Source organism: Panulirus ornatus, chromosome 41 (genome assembly GCF_036320965.1).
Source record: "Panulirus ornatus isolate Po-2019 chromosome 41, ASM3632096v1, whole genome shotgun sequence".
Lineage (NCBI taxonomy): Eukaryota > Metazoa > Arthropoda > Malacostraca > Decapoda > Palinuridae > Panulirus > Panulirus ornatus.
The window spans coordinates 16,856,821-16,872,319 of NC_092264.1; the positions used below are offsets into that span (position 1 = coordinate 16,856,821).

Sequence of the window (15,499 nt, forward strand, 5' to 3'; positions counted from 1 at the left end):
TATATCTGCCACTCTATCATCAAAAACACTCAACAAACCTTCAAAATACTCACTCCATCTCCTTCTCACATCACCACTGCTCGTTATCACCTCGCCATTAGCCCCCTTCACTGATGTTCCCATTTGTTCCCTTATCTTCAGCACTTTATTTACCTCCCTCCAAAACATCTTTTTATTCTCCCTAAAATTCAATGATACTCTCGCACCCCAACTCTCATTTGCCCTCTTTTTCACCTCTTGCACCTTTTTCTTGACCTCCCGCCTCTTTCTTTTATACATCTCCCACCCATTTGCATTATTTCCCTTTAAAACTCGTCCAAATGCATCTCTTTTCTCTTTCTCTAATAATCTTACTTCTTCATCCCACCACTCACTACCCTTTCTAATCTGTCCACCTCCCACGCTTCTCATGCCACAAGCACCTCTTGCGCAAGCCATCACTGCTTCCCTAAATACATCCCATTCCTTCCCCACTCCCCTTACGTCCTTTGTTCTCACCTTTTTCCATTCTGTACTCAGTCTCCCCTGGTACTTCCTCACACAAGTCTCTTTCCCAAGCTCACTTACTCTCACCACTGTCTTCACCCCAACATTCTCTTCTCTTCTGAAAGCCTCTACATATCTTCACCTTCGCCTCCCCAAGATAATGATCAGACATCCCTCCAGTTGCACCTCTCAGCACATTAACATCCAAAAGTCTCTCTCTCGCTCGCCTATCAATTAACACGTAATCCAATAACGCTCTCTGGCCATCTCTCCTACTTACATACGTATACTTATGTATATCTCTCTTTTTAAACCAGGTATTCCCAATCACCAGTCCTTTTTCAGCACATAAATCTACAAGCTCTTCACCATTTCCACTTAGAACACTGAACACCCCATTTACACCAATTATTCCCTCAACTGCCACATTACTCACCTTTGCATTCAAATCACCCATCACTATAACCCGGTCTCGTGCATCAAAACTACTAACACACTCACTCAGCTGCTCCCAAAACACTTGCCTCTCATGATCTTTCTTCTCATGCCCAGGTGCATATGCACCAATAATCACCCATCTCTCTCAATCCACTTTCAGTTTTACCCATACCAATCTAGAGTTTATTTTCTTACACTCTATCACATACTCCCACCACTCCTGTTTCAGAAGTAGTGTTGCTTCTTCCCATGCTCTTGTCCTCTCACTAACCCCTGACTTTACTCCCAAGACATTCCCAAACCACTCTTCCCCTTTACCCTTGAGCTTCGTTTCACTCAGAGCCAAAACATCCAGGTTCCTTTCCTCAAACATACTACCTATCTCTCCTTTTCCTCAAAATGGTTACATCCACACACATTTAGGCACCCCAATCTGAGCCTTCGAGGAGGATGAGCACTCCTCGCTTGACTCCTTCTGTTTCCCCTTTTAGAAAGTTAAAATACAAGGAGGGAAGGGTTTCCAGCCATTCTACCATTCCTTGTACACTAAGTCTTATGAAATTATTGTTAACTATTACTGTCATGAAGGTTCGTTATATTCCTTGAGGTGATCAGGCAATTAGACATCTGTGGGACATTAAGTTGTTAAACTGTCTGAGAATCTGGGTCAGAGGTGATTCTGTTTTTCTGAAACTTGACTAGTTATGTAGTGTATATAGTTACTAAACAAACAACCAGTTGGGTTGTAAGATTTTACTCCATTTATTGGGTATAATTAGAATAAAGCCCTATTACCCAATTTACAGCAATGTATTTAAGATGACTGGAGAAATTGACGCCTTCTGCCTTTGTTAGGGTCGAACGACTGATTCGACCTCGAATCATAACATCACTGTTGATTTACCACATTTTCAATGAAACTGTATTCTATCAATCTGTATTAATTTATTGTAATGGTGTCTTCCCCCTGGTAAAACAATGGTAGTCTTTCATAGAAGTTAGTGTACTTGAAATGATAACAACACCAAAAACACTTCCAATGGTTGTAAATATTAACTTGAAATGATAACAACACCAAAAACAATTCCGATGGTTGTAAAATGTGTAAGGTCGTTTAAGGAGCTGATATCAAATTGATTTTCCACCAACATCGTTTGTTGGGAATTGTTGTTCGCCAACAATAATGTGTGTTACCATCTTTTCATGAGCTCCTCCGCTCCACATGTGCTCCACACAGTTGTGCGTTCGCATGTCAACAAGTACAGAGGAAGCTTTGAAGCCCGTAAAGACAGACACCACATAACATTTTAGAGAAAATAGAAAATTAACACTTAAAGTAGTGATCAGAAGTATATAATATTGACGTAAACTTCCAGAAGAATAGGAGGAGAAGATAAACATGGAGGATGTAAAACCTGAAGTGTTGTCGGGAACAGGAGAAACCAGCCACGAGGATGTTCCTCCTGGAATGGCACCAAAGATGTTGAACTTATTGAAAGTCGTTGATAAACTAGAGAGAGACCTCAAACCACTGATTTCTCGACAGTACTATGAAGTTTTGAATAAAGTAAGTCATGTGAAGGCACCATAACAGTAAATTTCAAGTTTAAGGGGCACATTGGGACTTAACTTTGGAGTATCAGTGATTTTGTTTTGCAGTGATTGTACAGCATGGAAATTATAATGAGAGAGGTAAAGAGTGATTTAGATAATTTTTCCTACCACATAAAAATAACGATGGGGGAGGGCAATGAAGATTAGGGAAAATGTAGAAATAATGGCAACTAACCAGTTTAGATCCATGCCAGTGATTGCACTGGATACTGTAATTTTGTCTCTTGAAGGTAGTGTAGTATTTAGATAAAAAAAAACTGTAGAACACGAATTGTACAATTTTGTTTTATTCTACAATACTAGAAAAGGCAATACAATGAGGGCTAAGATTATTAAGGAATATATAGTGTCATCCATTGTAGATATAGGTGAAATTTCATAGATATTACAGTAAGCTATGAAAACTTCATTTAATTTTTTTGCCAATCATTAGTTATCATATTTTTGTTTTTTGAAAACTGTTTGATTGATATTGTCACCATTATTTGGGATTGTTGATATACTTGTACACACAAATGGATTCCATCTTGTAACAATTGATTGTGTGGTGTCATGCAGCAGGAAGTTTATTTTGACCTTGATATGTACTAAACTTTTAAGTAAATCTTGGCCACTAAGGTTAATGAGGAGAGGGATTTTCATAAATGCTGTTGGTCTTCATTAAGTTCCATTATTATAGGTAATATATTTGTACATTTGCTGCATGATACTGCAGGGTCAAGTATACAACTGAATCTTCGGGTCTTTGGGAATGTAAAAGGTCCCAGCAACATATTGTAACTGCTGACTGCAACAATTACACATTTTCCAGATAATAAGAAAAATATGATATATATTAAATACAAGGGAAGGTTAAACAGCACATTCATAACTTTCTTGATTTTTACAAGTTTGTTATTTGGCAGAGTTCCAGTTATGGAACACCACAGAAATAACGTATGGATTTGACAGCAATACATATCATTTGGTTTCTTATATGTAGTAATTGTGTTTTGCCGTGGGAAACATGATATATATATATTATTACATTTTTTTCATGCAATTATAAATGTGATAGTGAGGAGGGCTATGATAAGTGGATAATTCGGGGTAAAAGTAAGTGACGCATATAGAGATCAACAGAGCCTATACAAATCTAAAGTAACTTTCCTTGGCAACATTACAATACAAGGGGAGGTTAAACAGCACATTCATAACATTCTTGATTTTTACAAGTTTATTATTTGGCAGAGTTCGAGTTACGGAACACCACTGAAATAACGTATGGATTTGACAGCAATACCTATCATTTGGTTTGTTATACATAGTAATTGTGTTTTGCCTAGGGAAACATAATATACATTATTACATTTTTTCATGCAATTATAAATGTGGTAGTGAGGAGGGCTATGATAACTGGATAATTCCAGGTAAAAGTAAGTGACACGTATAGAGATCAACAGAGCCTATACAAATCTAAAGTAACTTTCCTTGGCAACATTAATGTTCATAATTTGTTTTTGTTTTTTTTAAATATATGCATGTTATGGTGTCATTTATAATCATTGGTTTGGGGGTTTGTTCGCTGACTGTGTTTAGTTCCTTAAGACCTGTGTAATGGAAGAAAGATGATATTATTATAACATCGAAAACTGAGGTATATCCTAGCCTTTTGGCTGATGATCAGTATGGCATCCATAAAGCGAGAGCCATTAGTGATCTTCTTTCCTGTCATACTAATGCCTGGTCATCTCTAGGCTCCTCTCTTTTGGCTTGACTCCCTCACTTTCCTCTCTCATTTCTAGCTTCTTCTCCAGTTGTTCTATCTCGGTGTTTGTTGATGGATCAGCCTTTCCTCCCTTTTCTATCAATAGCAGTGTCCCACAAGGTTCTGTCCTGTCTCTTACAATGAAAAACAATGATACTCTGTATGGCATTTTCAGTGAAAAATGTGACTTAAGTTCAGCAGGAGCTGTTGGAGAAGTGCTGCCACATTGATTTGCAAAGAAATGATGAGATAAAAACATGTTAATCAATTAACATCTGACCCCTAATCCCTAATCTACCTCAATGCCACCCAGAGATGAATGATGATTTGAATGTATTGAATGAGATATATGGGAAATGGCTGGCCATATAACAGTTTGCTTGCTCTCTTTCAACACTGCCACTGGCCTTTGACAAATTTGATTGAAAACTCAGCAATTATGGTTTTTAATTTGTAATGTAGTTGAAAATTACAAATTCAAATGGAGTGGTCACATCCACCATTTTTCTTTACATTTGGTCAGCCAATGATGAGCATTATATGTAGCGTGGTCTAAGCCAGCCATCACTTAGCTTCTCGTGCTTTTTCATTTTAGACATATGCCCGAAGCCTCATTCTATTACTTCAATAATCATTCTAAAGAATGTTTGTGAAATATCTATACCCAAAATGTCTAGAAAAAGGTTTGCAAGTGATAGTGCTGAAAATACAACAAAGGTGATGAGTAAATGTATCATCTTAAGATGAATCTGGTACTCACAGGTAAGAGACAATGCTGAAAGAAATATATCTCCGCACCACATATGTTATAGTGACCCCATTGAAGGCTGGTTCGATGAAATCTCTTTCCCCAGGAACACATCTTGAGTGTGCCGTGGGATACTCCTAAATTGTATTTTCTTCCATTTTGTCTTAATTTATTCAGCTTAATTAGGAGTCCCAGTATGTTTTGTACAATCATTTGGTTGGTCAGAGTTCTTTGGTGGTCCTAGGGTTGCAGCCCCATGTGCCGCATGGCTAATCCCTCCATGAGTAATAGTGCTAATTGGACTCGTGTAAAACAATTATTTTTTTTATTTTCTTGAGGAAGATGTCAGAATACAATGAATTCAGAACTGTCACACTCAGAATTTATTTTTCTTGTGTCATATATTTTGAAAAGGCTTTCATTTTTCTGTTTAACATTAATGTAATTATTTTTTCAGGAAAATTACTTGGTCATTGATTGCAGTGTTCTGATATTTTAGTTATGGAGGAATTGATTGGAAATATGGTCTCAATATGATTCTCATATTATGGAAATGCCAAATTAATGATTTCTTTTTTGAATTTCAGCTATTACCACTTGAGCGAGCTAAGATTGGCATGATGGAGATCTACACCATCAATTCTTTATTTTGGGGTAAGTGTTAAATCAGTAAGGAATGCTGGTGACATTATTTTTCACCACCAATATTACTGCAAATGCTGTACTGCATCTGTCAATGCAATTTATAATGAGTAACAAAAGTTTCAATTATTTCAATAAGGACCATTAGTAATAAAGAAATTACTTTTACAATTACCTTCATGCTGTACTGCAAGTTCAGTCAGTACAACTTACAGTAACAGAATGATGAAGATGAACGCATAGTGAAGTTTATAGCAGGAAATATTTGAGATTGTTAGCGAGTGTAAGGTTAATTATCGGGTGCAGGCAGTCAGAAATCCAGGACAACTTTACTGGTGTATCGGTTAGTGTTCCTGACCATGAGTCATGCACGATCATGCCTTGGTTCAAATCTTAGGTACAGCTGTTAGCTAACAGCCAACCCAGCTGTTCGTCATTATTTAGGGCAGGTCGATAAATGGGTAACTGGGTTAGGGTAGGGTGTATGTATATATATATATATATATATATATATATATATATATATATATATATATATATAATATATCTTTTTTTTTTTTGTCGCTTTCTCCCGCGTTAGCGAGGTAGCGCAAGGAAAATGTGTGGAAAAAACAAGGACTTGACATGTGCTTCCCAGTGATCAATTACTAATCACAAATTTCCTTACATAACAATCCAACATTCTTTGGACAGCTGTCTTATAAAATGCCATTTTAGTCTAATACCCGATAATCAGATATACAAATCCAGCTTGTTGCCGGACTCCGCCAGCTCAAGGTAAATTTACATCGTAGGTGAAAGGTTACTTTTAGCGAGGCTTTATCATTGGGAGACAGTCTCATCAAAGAATTTTCCATTTCAAAGGATATATTACCATGACCCGGGAAATAGCATAGCTCTGTCCTGCAGGAGTCTTTAAATAGGCCCAGATCGCCCAGTGTAACGCCAAGACTTTCGTAGAAACAGGTTCTGAGGTAATTATGAATAAACTGCTCCTCAGCAAGATCTGTTATTGTCGTTGATAGGTTCTTGAAAAGTAAGACATTACGTGAAACAAAGCATTGCAAAACCGATTGTACCATAAAACCAATGATACAAGCATGTACAATGTTCCTTCACTGTATTTTTGGTCAATATTCTCACACAAATACTAAATACCAAAAACATAACTTATGAATGTTAATAAGTATATACTATAGATACAAGGAAGATTAATAAACACAAATCAGGTAATTGCTTACTCGCTGGTTGATGTAGTAGAGTGCGAGGAATGATGTGGTGGGGTGGTGGTTGGTAGGAAGTGAGGGAGATCACTTGGACGCCCCACCACTCCTCCATTATCGCTGACGGGTAAAGGAGAATCAGGTTCCTTCTTATGATCAGTGAAGGGTAGAACTTAGTCTTAATCGTCACCCAAGGGAAGATTGGCAGAATGAACATGTATTTCCAACGCTTCACATCAGTAACGAGAAATTTCTTTTAGAGTTTGGTGGCAGGGAGTGATGGCTGGTATGTACTTCATGATTAATTGAGCGTTTAACAAAAGCTTGTCCTATGTTTGCTGCCGTGCCTTTTCTTTTGACTTTACAATTCCTTGTAACAGTTTGTTACATTCTTTATCCTGGTAGCCTGTGAACTTGTACTTTAGGGTATTTTTTTCCTTTTTTTCAGTGAAAATGGCCGTCGCTTTATCCGGAAACTCAGAAGTATCAAGCATATCTCGTTGAAACCCGTGTTTCTTCTGTATTATTTATTTTCAACGTCTTATGTTCACCAGCTCGTTGATGTTCTCTTTCAGTGAGGTCCGCATTTGATAATTCATCACTGTGTGATTCAATTCACTTTACTACATCATCTACCTCTACATCGTGAAAACCAGTCGCCTAGTCTGCCAGCACAATATATTTATCAGCTTTGTTTACTGGCAGCTCTAATCCAAGGGTCAGCAGTACAATCTTGATAGATTTTACAAAGATGGTGCATTGTGGTTGAAATCACTTCTCGCCTGTTAGCGTGGTTGAAAGCACTCTTGTATAGTTGGCACGCCCAAATTTCTTAACAGTAGGCCATTTTTCAGTTTACTTAACTAATTGCTGGAAGGTTCACCGCAGACAATACGTTTCTGACGTTACAGTAATCCTTTGATCCATGGATTGTGTCAGGCTAGTTGTGGTTTGGGGGGGCAATGATTTGACAAGTCAGGTCATTCTCCAAGGAGTGGAATGCGATCTTAGCCAGGCTTGACCCCCTGGTAATTTACTTTTTCCTCGAAATATGTTCTTTTTGGTATTCGCTTCCGAAACATGGCCTTTGCATTAACAGTAAATATGTGCTGTGGTCTATATCCCCCTTCTTCAATTATTATTTTTTTTTTTCAGTAATGCTGGGTGAGCAGAAGACAGCTACAACACTTGCACTCGCCGACTCACCTGTTTTCTGTATGTTAAGTTTGAGCGCTTCATAAACCGCTCAAACCACCCACAACTAGCCACAACAGTTTCACTTTAAGTACTAGAACTTCCTTTCTGTTTCAGGTCTCCAAACAAACTTAAAAGCTTTTGTCTGTGTGGTCAGCATTGAATCCGGAGTTACGCAGATGTTGATCTTCCACCATATGTTCAACAGTCTTTCCATATTTATCTATGTTACTTGGGTTACGTGTAAAGTTTGTTGCAGCTAAAGGCGTCACACTATGAGCACATGCTTTAGTACTTAATGCGAATGCGTTATTACCAGTTGATTGTTCATACAGTTGTAGAATGCAAACTAAAAGCTTATCCAATGTCCACAACTCGCTGTTTACCTCTTTTAACACTCTATTTTGATTCTGTTGTAACACTTTTCCTCTTCTTTTTCTGACCAAAGACATCAGTGGTACATACTGCACGTTTTGCATTCATTGCACAAAGGCTGAATTAAACTTAGAACTCTAATATCGTAAGAATGTCGTCCAACACCTACGCCAAAACAAGTGACTCGGAAATTAACGTCATGTGCCATCCACCGAATGTTTTCGTACCTCAATTATTTAGTATCGTATATTCGTAAGTTTATCGTAAGATGAATATTTTATCTCAGTGGGGTAGACGAAATCTTAAATCAATGCCTCTGAGACCTAATTTCTTCTCATCTGTCTATCGGAAATCCCTCAGTAACTTTCCTTTCTACTTCGACAGTTCTGAAATGCCACCTCATAATTTGGTGAACATACATGGCATTATTGTCACATCCATTATATCTTAGAAGAGCTAAGTCTGCCTCTAAGACTGTGGGAGTCTTATATAGATGTTAAAATTTCCTTCTGAACAGTCGCAGTTTAAACAAAGGATTGATCCATCCTTGTATGTAGGACTGCTCTCACATCTGGGATAGTCGTATCTCTGTATGCGTTTTGACATAGTCGAGTCATAAGCAACCCAACTTATTAACTCTTCCAGGCTAACTTCAAAACTTGACTCGCTTGCCCGATGCCGCAATTGTGGTTCACTTTCCCTCTTTTATAGACTTTACTTTGGTTTTTGCTCCCAATAGCTGGTTGCTTCTGTGTATGCAACAGTAGCTAGACCTCGCAATACTCGGTGAACTGCTCCGTCGCATGATTAGTGTGTGGCCATTTTGATCATTGTTTCTTTCTTTACACACTGAAGCTTTGGAACTCATGTCTTTCTGCCTTTGACATGACACATTTTAAAGGACAGGTTTTTCACTCCCTCCAAAATTCATAAATGCTTTCTGTTGTCTCTTCTTTTTCTCGTTCATTTCAATTAAGGCCCAACTTGATGTGGACTTTTGTCTGTGACTAGAAACTCCTAAGGCAAAGATTTTGCACTCATCATTACCCCACAGGAAACAGCATCGCCACCTTCTGCGCCAGCCAGGTAGCGCCAGGAAACACATGGAGAAAGGTCTCATCCACTCGCAATGCACTAAAACCACAATGATGTTATATCAGAATGACATTAAATGTGTTTTCTGTTGTACCTAATAGTCTTATTTGGATGTCCTACAGTTTTGATGAGAACTGTTGGGGAAGATGTGGATTCATCATTACGAGATGACTACAAGGTTGAGATGGGGAGACTAAAGGAGACACAGGCTCGTATAGCCCAAGTGGAGGCCAGAGCTAACAGGTGTCAAGTGGATACGCAGGCAGCTGCCAGATTCATCAGGCATGGGCTTGGCTTGAACACTAGAGGTGAAGATGAGAGAGCAGGTGTAGAAGGTAAGGAGTGAGGTCTTCATACAAAAATTACATGATTATTAACTTTACACAAAGTGTTATCTAGAAGAGATTAAGACTCCATTTTCTCTGCTGAGGGCTCAAGTATGCTGTTATTCAGACATTTTTTAAACAGGAAAACCAATTTTGAATAACTGAAGTACTCTTTTTTTGTCTAGGTTGAGCAAGCAATGTATAAGTCTTCCTAAGATACTATCAATGTCTTTGGAGTACTAGGTAACAGAAGAAACAGATGTACAATGGCAAGATGTCACTATTTTAAACCTAGGTATTTCCAATCACCGGTCCTTTTTCAGCACCACAACATACACCCGCTCACTGTTTTCATTCTCACTTGGTATCCATTGTCCCACAGTTTATACCCTGAACTGCCACATTATTCACTCCTGCATTCAAATCGCCCAACATTAATACTTAATTCCTTACATTGAACATGCTAACACACCACTGGGCTCCTCCCAAAACACTCACCTCCCTTCCTCACTCTTCTTGCTACCAGGTACATAATCACTGAGTCATCCTTTTTTTTTTTATAAAACACTTTCATTCTCACCCACATCACTCTGAAGCTCACTTTCTTTAAATCTCTGACACGTTATTACACTCCCTCCTTTTGCTCTAACCCTCACACTTTTTTACTTTACCCCCAAGGACATTTCCAAACCATTCATTCCCTTCCCCTTAAACTCTCCCTCGCAGCCCTCTCTTTGACTATTTCATGCTTACTGCTCATCATATTCTTTCATACTAAAAACAAATGGTCATGCTATTGTCTGCCCTGTCATTCCTGTTTCTGAACAATTTGTATATATTTAGTTTACCTTTTTACTTAAAAGTAGATATTTGCAACACTTGCCTGTTGACACACACAGTCAACTCTAAGCTAATCCAAATGTTATATTTTCATCATTGTATTCTTTAATAACAGAGGATGAGTCATCTGTATATATGGCACGAAAGAGACAGAAGATACAGGAACAAATTAAAGAACAATCTAACAGTAGCAGTGAGAGTGAAGATGAAGAGGAAAGTGATGGAAATAATGACGTGGATGCCCCAGATGGTGATAGAAATAGATCATGGTATGGGAAAGGATGGTAGTTTTACCATTCAAAGTTTATATGTTTCCTTAAGGCATTGTGTAATAGACTTTGATTCAGATTTTTGTTTTGGTTGTTGAAATGATGGTTACATGTTTAAGAAAATTAAGTTCAGTAAAGAATACAAGAAAGTTTTTTTATTGTTGTATAGTAGTCCTAGATGTTTTACTGTTCTCAAGTACATACATTCATCCATTTATAGATACTCGTTAAGTTTCATTGTACTTTTGATTGGCAAACAGTACACACGAAACACTGAATGTCATCTCACAGCACTTCTTGTGGATTTGGCTTTTTTTTGAAAGGAAAGAAAAGAAATGAAATAACACAGTTCCAAGAGTAAGGACAGCTTTCTTTTGAATTTGAGCAAGGAGCACTGTACTCTGTGTTAGCCCAGCATTTTGGCATGTTAATGACAAATTATAACACTTTATAACTAAATTAATGTAAAACATGCTTTACAGTTAATGTATTTGAATGGAGAATGAAGATATTATTTCATCATAGATTCATCATAGATAAATTCATATAAAAAATTGGGTAAGATGTATTCTGCACTCGGAGCTAATGAAATGGTTCATTACTTTTGAAATGACAATATGGACTTGAAGCATATGGTATTTGTCCTTTTTTTATGCATTTATTTTTTTCAGAAGAGGGTGATATGAGATGATTCCAGATAATTATAGTATATATATGACATGATATTTACCTGTTTTAAGTATGGATATCCATTACAAATTTCATCAGAGTTTTTGATAAAACTAAATCAGATTACTAATAGCCTGCTTCAAATGATATCCATATACAAACAGTCTTTAAAACTTTTAATTAGCTCCAGAAAAACCAAGCCTTAAGTAGAACAATATTAAAGAAACTATCATCCCATAAGAAGTTCATTTCATTACCATGGCACCCATTTTGTGCAATGAAATAGCACAGGAAAACAAAAATATGTAGTTGGTTATACTGTACATTGTTAAGTGCTGATATGCAAGGAAAATACTGTATACAACTTAAGTAAATGAGTATGTGATTGATTACATTGATGGATAAGCAATAAACTCAGAGACATACGGCATCAAGATGTGTCTTTGATACAGGTACTAAAGACTTTCCATTACTTCCAGTATTAGAGTCCTACTGTGCAACTTAAGAGCAGATAAAGGAGTTGCAGTCTTTCCACATTCTTTCATTTTCCCTACATTTTATGGAATTGCCCCTACCATTATTCCAGTGAGAGACAGCACTGTACAGAACTGAGATTTGCATTTACCTTTTTTCAGTGCACTTCTTTACATCCAATTTAATCAATCAGTGTAATTTCTAAGAGCATTTTAGTGAATACCTATGAATGATAAGCATATTAGGATATCATGATAAAAAGAGTACTATGCAAAGAAGGGTATCAACATGAAAAGAGTGCTGTAGTGAAACGGTTGAACAAAGCATTGCAACGTAGGCACAGCCTATAGCCAAAGCCTTTACAGTTATAATTAATCATGTTTCTTGGACTTGCACTTACTGATCACAATTTGTTCACTTTTTCCTTTTTCGTGGATGGGACTGCAGTTAATGAATTTTTTTAGCCAAGCCATTTGGAGGATTGTATGTTCTATGCAATGGAGGATTGGAAAGTATTTAGATGATGTCATTGGACATCATGACATCTAAACACTCAAAATGTATTTTTTATGAGCACAAGATGTTTCATATGATTCAGGAAATAAATCTACCTTGGTATATGATATGCAGATGTGTTACTCTCGATACCTGTTTATATTCTAATGCTTTTCCTACTATACAGTAGTAAAGTGGGGATCATATTCAGAATTTCTTTCTTAGACTTGTTTCTGAAGCTTTTTCCACCTTTCATCTCCCAAAATGAGATGGCAAGCAGCTGGGTTGGCTGTGAATGGCTTCCTTGCCTGAAAATCAAAATAATCCTGCAAAATTCTTAGTAAATGACACTTTTGTTCAGTAATACTTACAGATTCCTATCCTCTGACCCACTACTTTCTCTTTGGTTTCCTTTGTATCTTTTATTCCTGTTTTGTGTCATGCAGATAGTTTCAGTTTTTCTTTCTGTGATAGTTTTTATGTCTATTCTATCTCATAGATCTAATCTTTTCTTTGTGAACTAATTCTCTCATGATTTTTCGTTTCCCTTATTGCCAAATTTATTCTAACCACTTATCTACTTAATATCTTGCTTAAGCCATTACACAAACATTTTATAAGCCTATATAGATTTAACTAGGTTGCACCACTTGTGCTAAAAAATTTTACTACATATTCATAATCTGCAACCGTGTATTCTGGACCTTTTATCAACATGCTGTGCCAGGAACACAGCGACTAAGCAGGCAGTTGAACTGGCCACACAAATGTTTAGGAAGAATAACTTATCCACCAGTATCAGGCGCTCTTCAACAATGAATCCACTCTTCACAGAGATGTTGCTGAACAAGGTCTTCATTGAGGGTACTGAAGATCTGGGCATGGCCAATCACTAATCCACACAATCAGCAATCACTGCTCCACATGATCTATGTATCTATCTATCTATAATCAGCATTCAGTAACACCACAATCCCATGTCCTGCTGTCTTCTGCTCTTGAGTTGATTCCCAGCCCTATTGGATAGAGAGTTTACCTTATTGTAGCCTTGCAGTCATATTCCCATTAGCACTACTTGCTGAAGTGTCAGCATATACCATGCAGTTTGTGTAGCTGCATCTTACTTCAGACCTGGATGATAGGTGCCTTTCTTATACAATCATCTGTTGCAATCATCTCTTCTAGGTTGCAGACAACCATCTATTCTTTAAAACCTGTTGCCTTAAGAAGTTGTCTTATCAGGATTGCACAAGGAACAGGAACTGTGCACTTTGTGTAAGGCTTCTTAGAGTTTAGATAGTCTGACCTGTATGTGTACATTTTGCAGGAAGTAAGTGAACTAATCGCTCAAAAGCATAACCAAGAGCTCTAACTGTGCATTCAAGTGCACTCTGTGACCCATGCGACCCAATTCTGGTTGGAGGTGTCAGTCAGTGCAACAATTCTACCAAGTTCTTGCAGTGTTTCTCCTCCCTTGACAGGTCCCCAAAAAGCTGCAGTGCTCATCCCTCATCACTCGTCCATCTGTGCATGACACTCCTCCAGTTTCCAATTGTTTGCCCCCACCAGCAGCTTATTCAACTCCCATGAAGTCATTCCATTAAGCTGCAGTGGCTCCTGGTGTATGGCTGTTTCCTAGCAAAGATACAAATGTTTCAGGATTCAAGTGCCCTACACAGGACTGCCTACTGAGTGTTCCATACCTGATATCTCGGTGCTACCCAACCCTAGGCAGATCCCCAAATGTTCCAGACTCATCCCTTTGGCTTTTATCCTGGCTTTGGTCCCAGTTGGTTCGTGCAGCAGGAAGTTCTGCACGTGAGAGAAGTGTATGGGATAAGGAAGGTGGGAGGTGGACATGTGAGAAACAGTAGTGATTGGTGCGATGACAATTTTAAATTCTTAGTGAAAGAGGAGAGGTTTATGAGTGTTACTGGCAGGGAAGGAGTACAAGAAACTGTTAGGTTAAGAGGAATATGCAAGGGCCGAAAGTAGGGCAAATGGGAGTGAGGTTGAGTGTGTATAAGTAAACTTAAGGGAGAATAAGAAAATGTTTTGGAGGAGGATAACAGTATGAGATAAACAGGAAAGCAAATGGGGATATCGGTGAAAGGTGTCAAACGGGAAAGTGGTAACAAGCAGACGAGGTGAAGAGGAAATGTGTTTTATGTTAGGGTGGTAGATGCTGGGGTGTTTAGGTTAGGGAGTTCTGCGAAGTGAGAATAATGGCAAGTGGTTTTGCGAAGAGATGTGGTGAAAGCCTTGCATAAGAGGAAATATGGCATGGTAGTTAGAGTGGATGTTATTGCAATTAAATTTCTGAAGAAGGAATGAACGTTTTGTTCATTGGTCAGGTGGAATTTTCAATGTTTCTCTGGATCATAGCGATTTGCTTGAGAGTTGGTGTAATGTCTGTATAGTGCCACTGTACAAAGGCGTGGGTATCAGTTTATTAAGCGTTTAAGTTTCAAGGGAGGGTGGTGATTGAGAGATTGGTGGCACGCACAGATCATCAGACAGGGAAGGAACAATGTAGTTTCGGGAGTGGCAGGAGACGTATGGATCAGGTGTTTGTCCTGAAGAATGTGGGTGAGAAATAGTTAGAGAAACAGATGGATTAGTTTGGTATATTTATGGATTTGGAGAAAGCATACAATAGAGTTGATAGATGTGTTTTGTGGGAGGTCTTACAAATATATGGTATGGGAGAAATACTAGTTGAAGCAATGAGGAGGTTTTATCAATGAGGGTAAGGTGTTCCCAGGCTCTACCCGAAAGAGATTACACCACGAATATAATCACTTTGGCGAGGCTGTATCGCTGGGTACACAGTCTTATTAAAGCCTCACCAAAGTTTGAAGATC

At 38.0% G+C, this 15,499-nt stretch overlaps 1 protein-coding gene across 1 annotated transcript; it reads left to right on the plus strand.

Annotated features, from left to right (window-relative positions):
- Positions 1–2,163: 2,163 nt before the first annotated feature.
- LOC139761719 (nuclear nucleic acid-binding protein C1D-like) lies at positions 2,164–12,763 on the plus strand. Its single transcript, XM_071686107.1, has 4 exons — positions 2,164–2,491; positions 5,621–5,687; positions 9,685–9,897; positions 10,844–12,763. The coding sequence occupies exons 1-4, from the start codon at positions 2,324–2,326 to the stop codon at positions 11,014–11,016; spliced, it is 621 nt and encodes a 206-aa protein (XP_071542208.1). The 5' UTR covers positions 2,164–2,323; the 3' UTR covers positions 11,017–12,763.
- Positions 12,764–15,499: the final 2,736 nt, after the last annotated feature.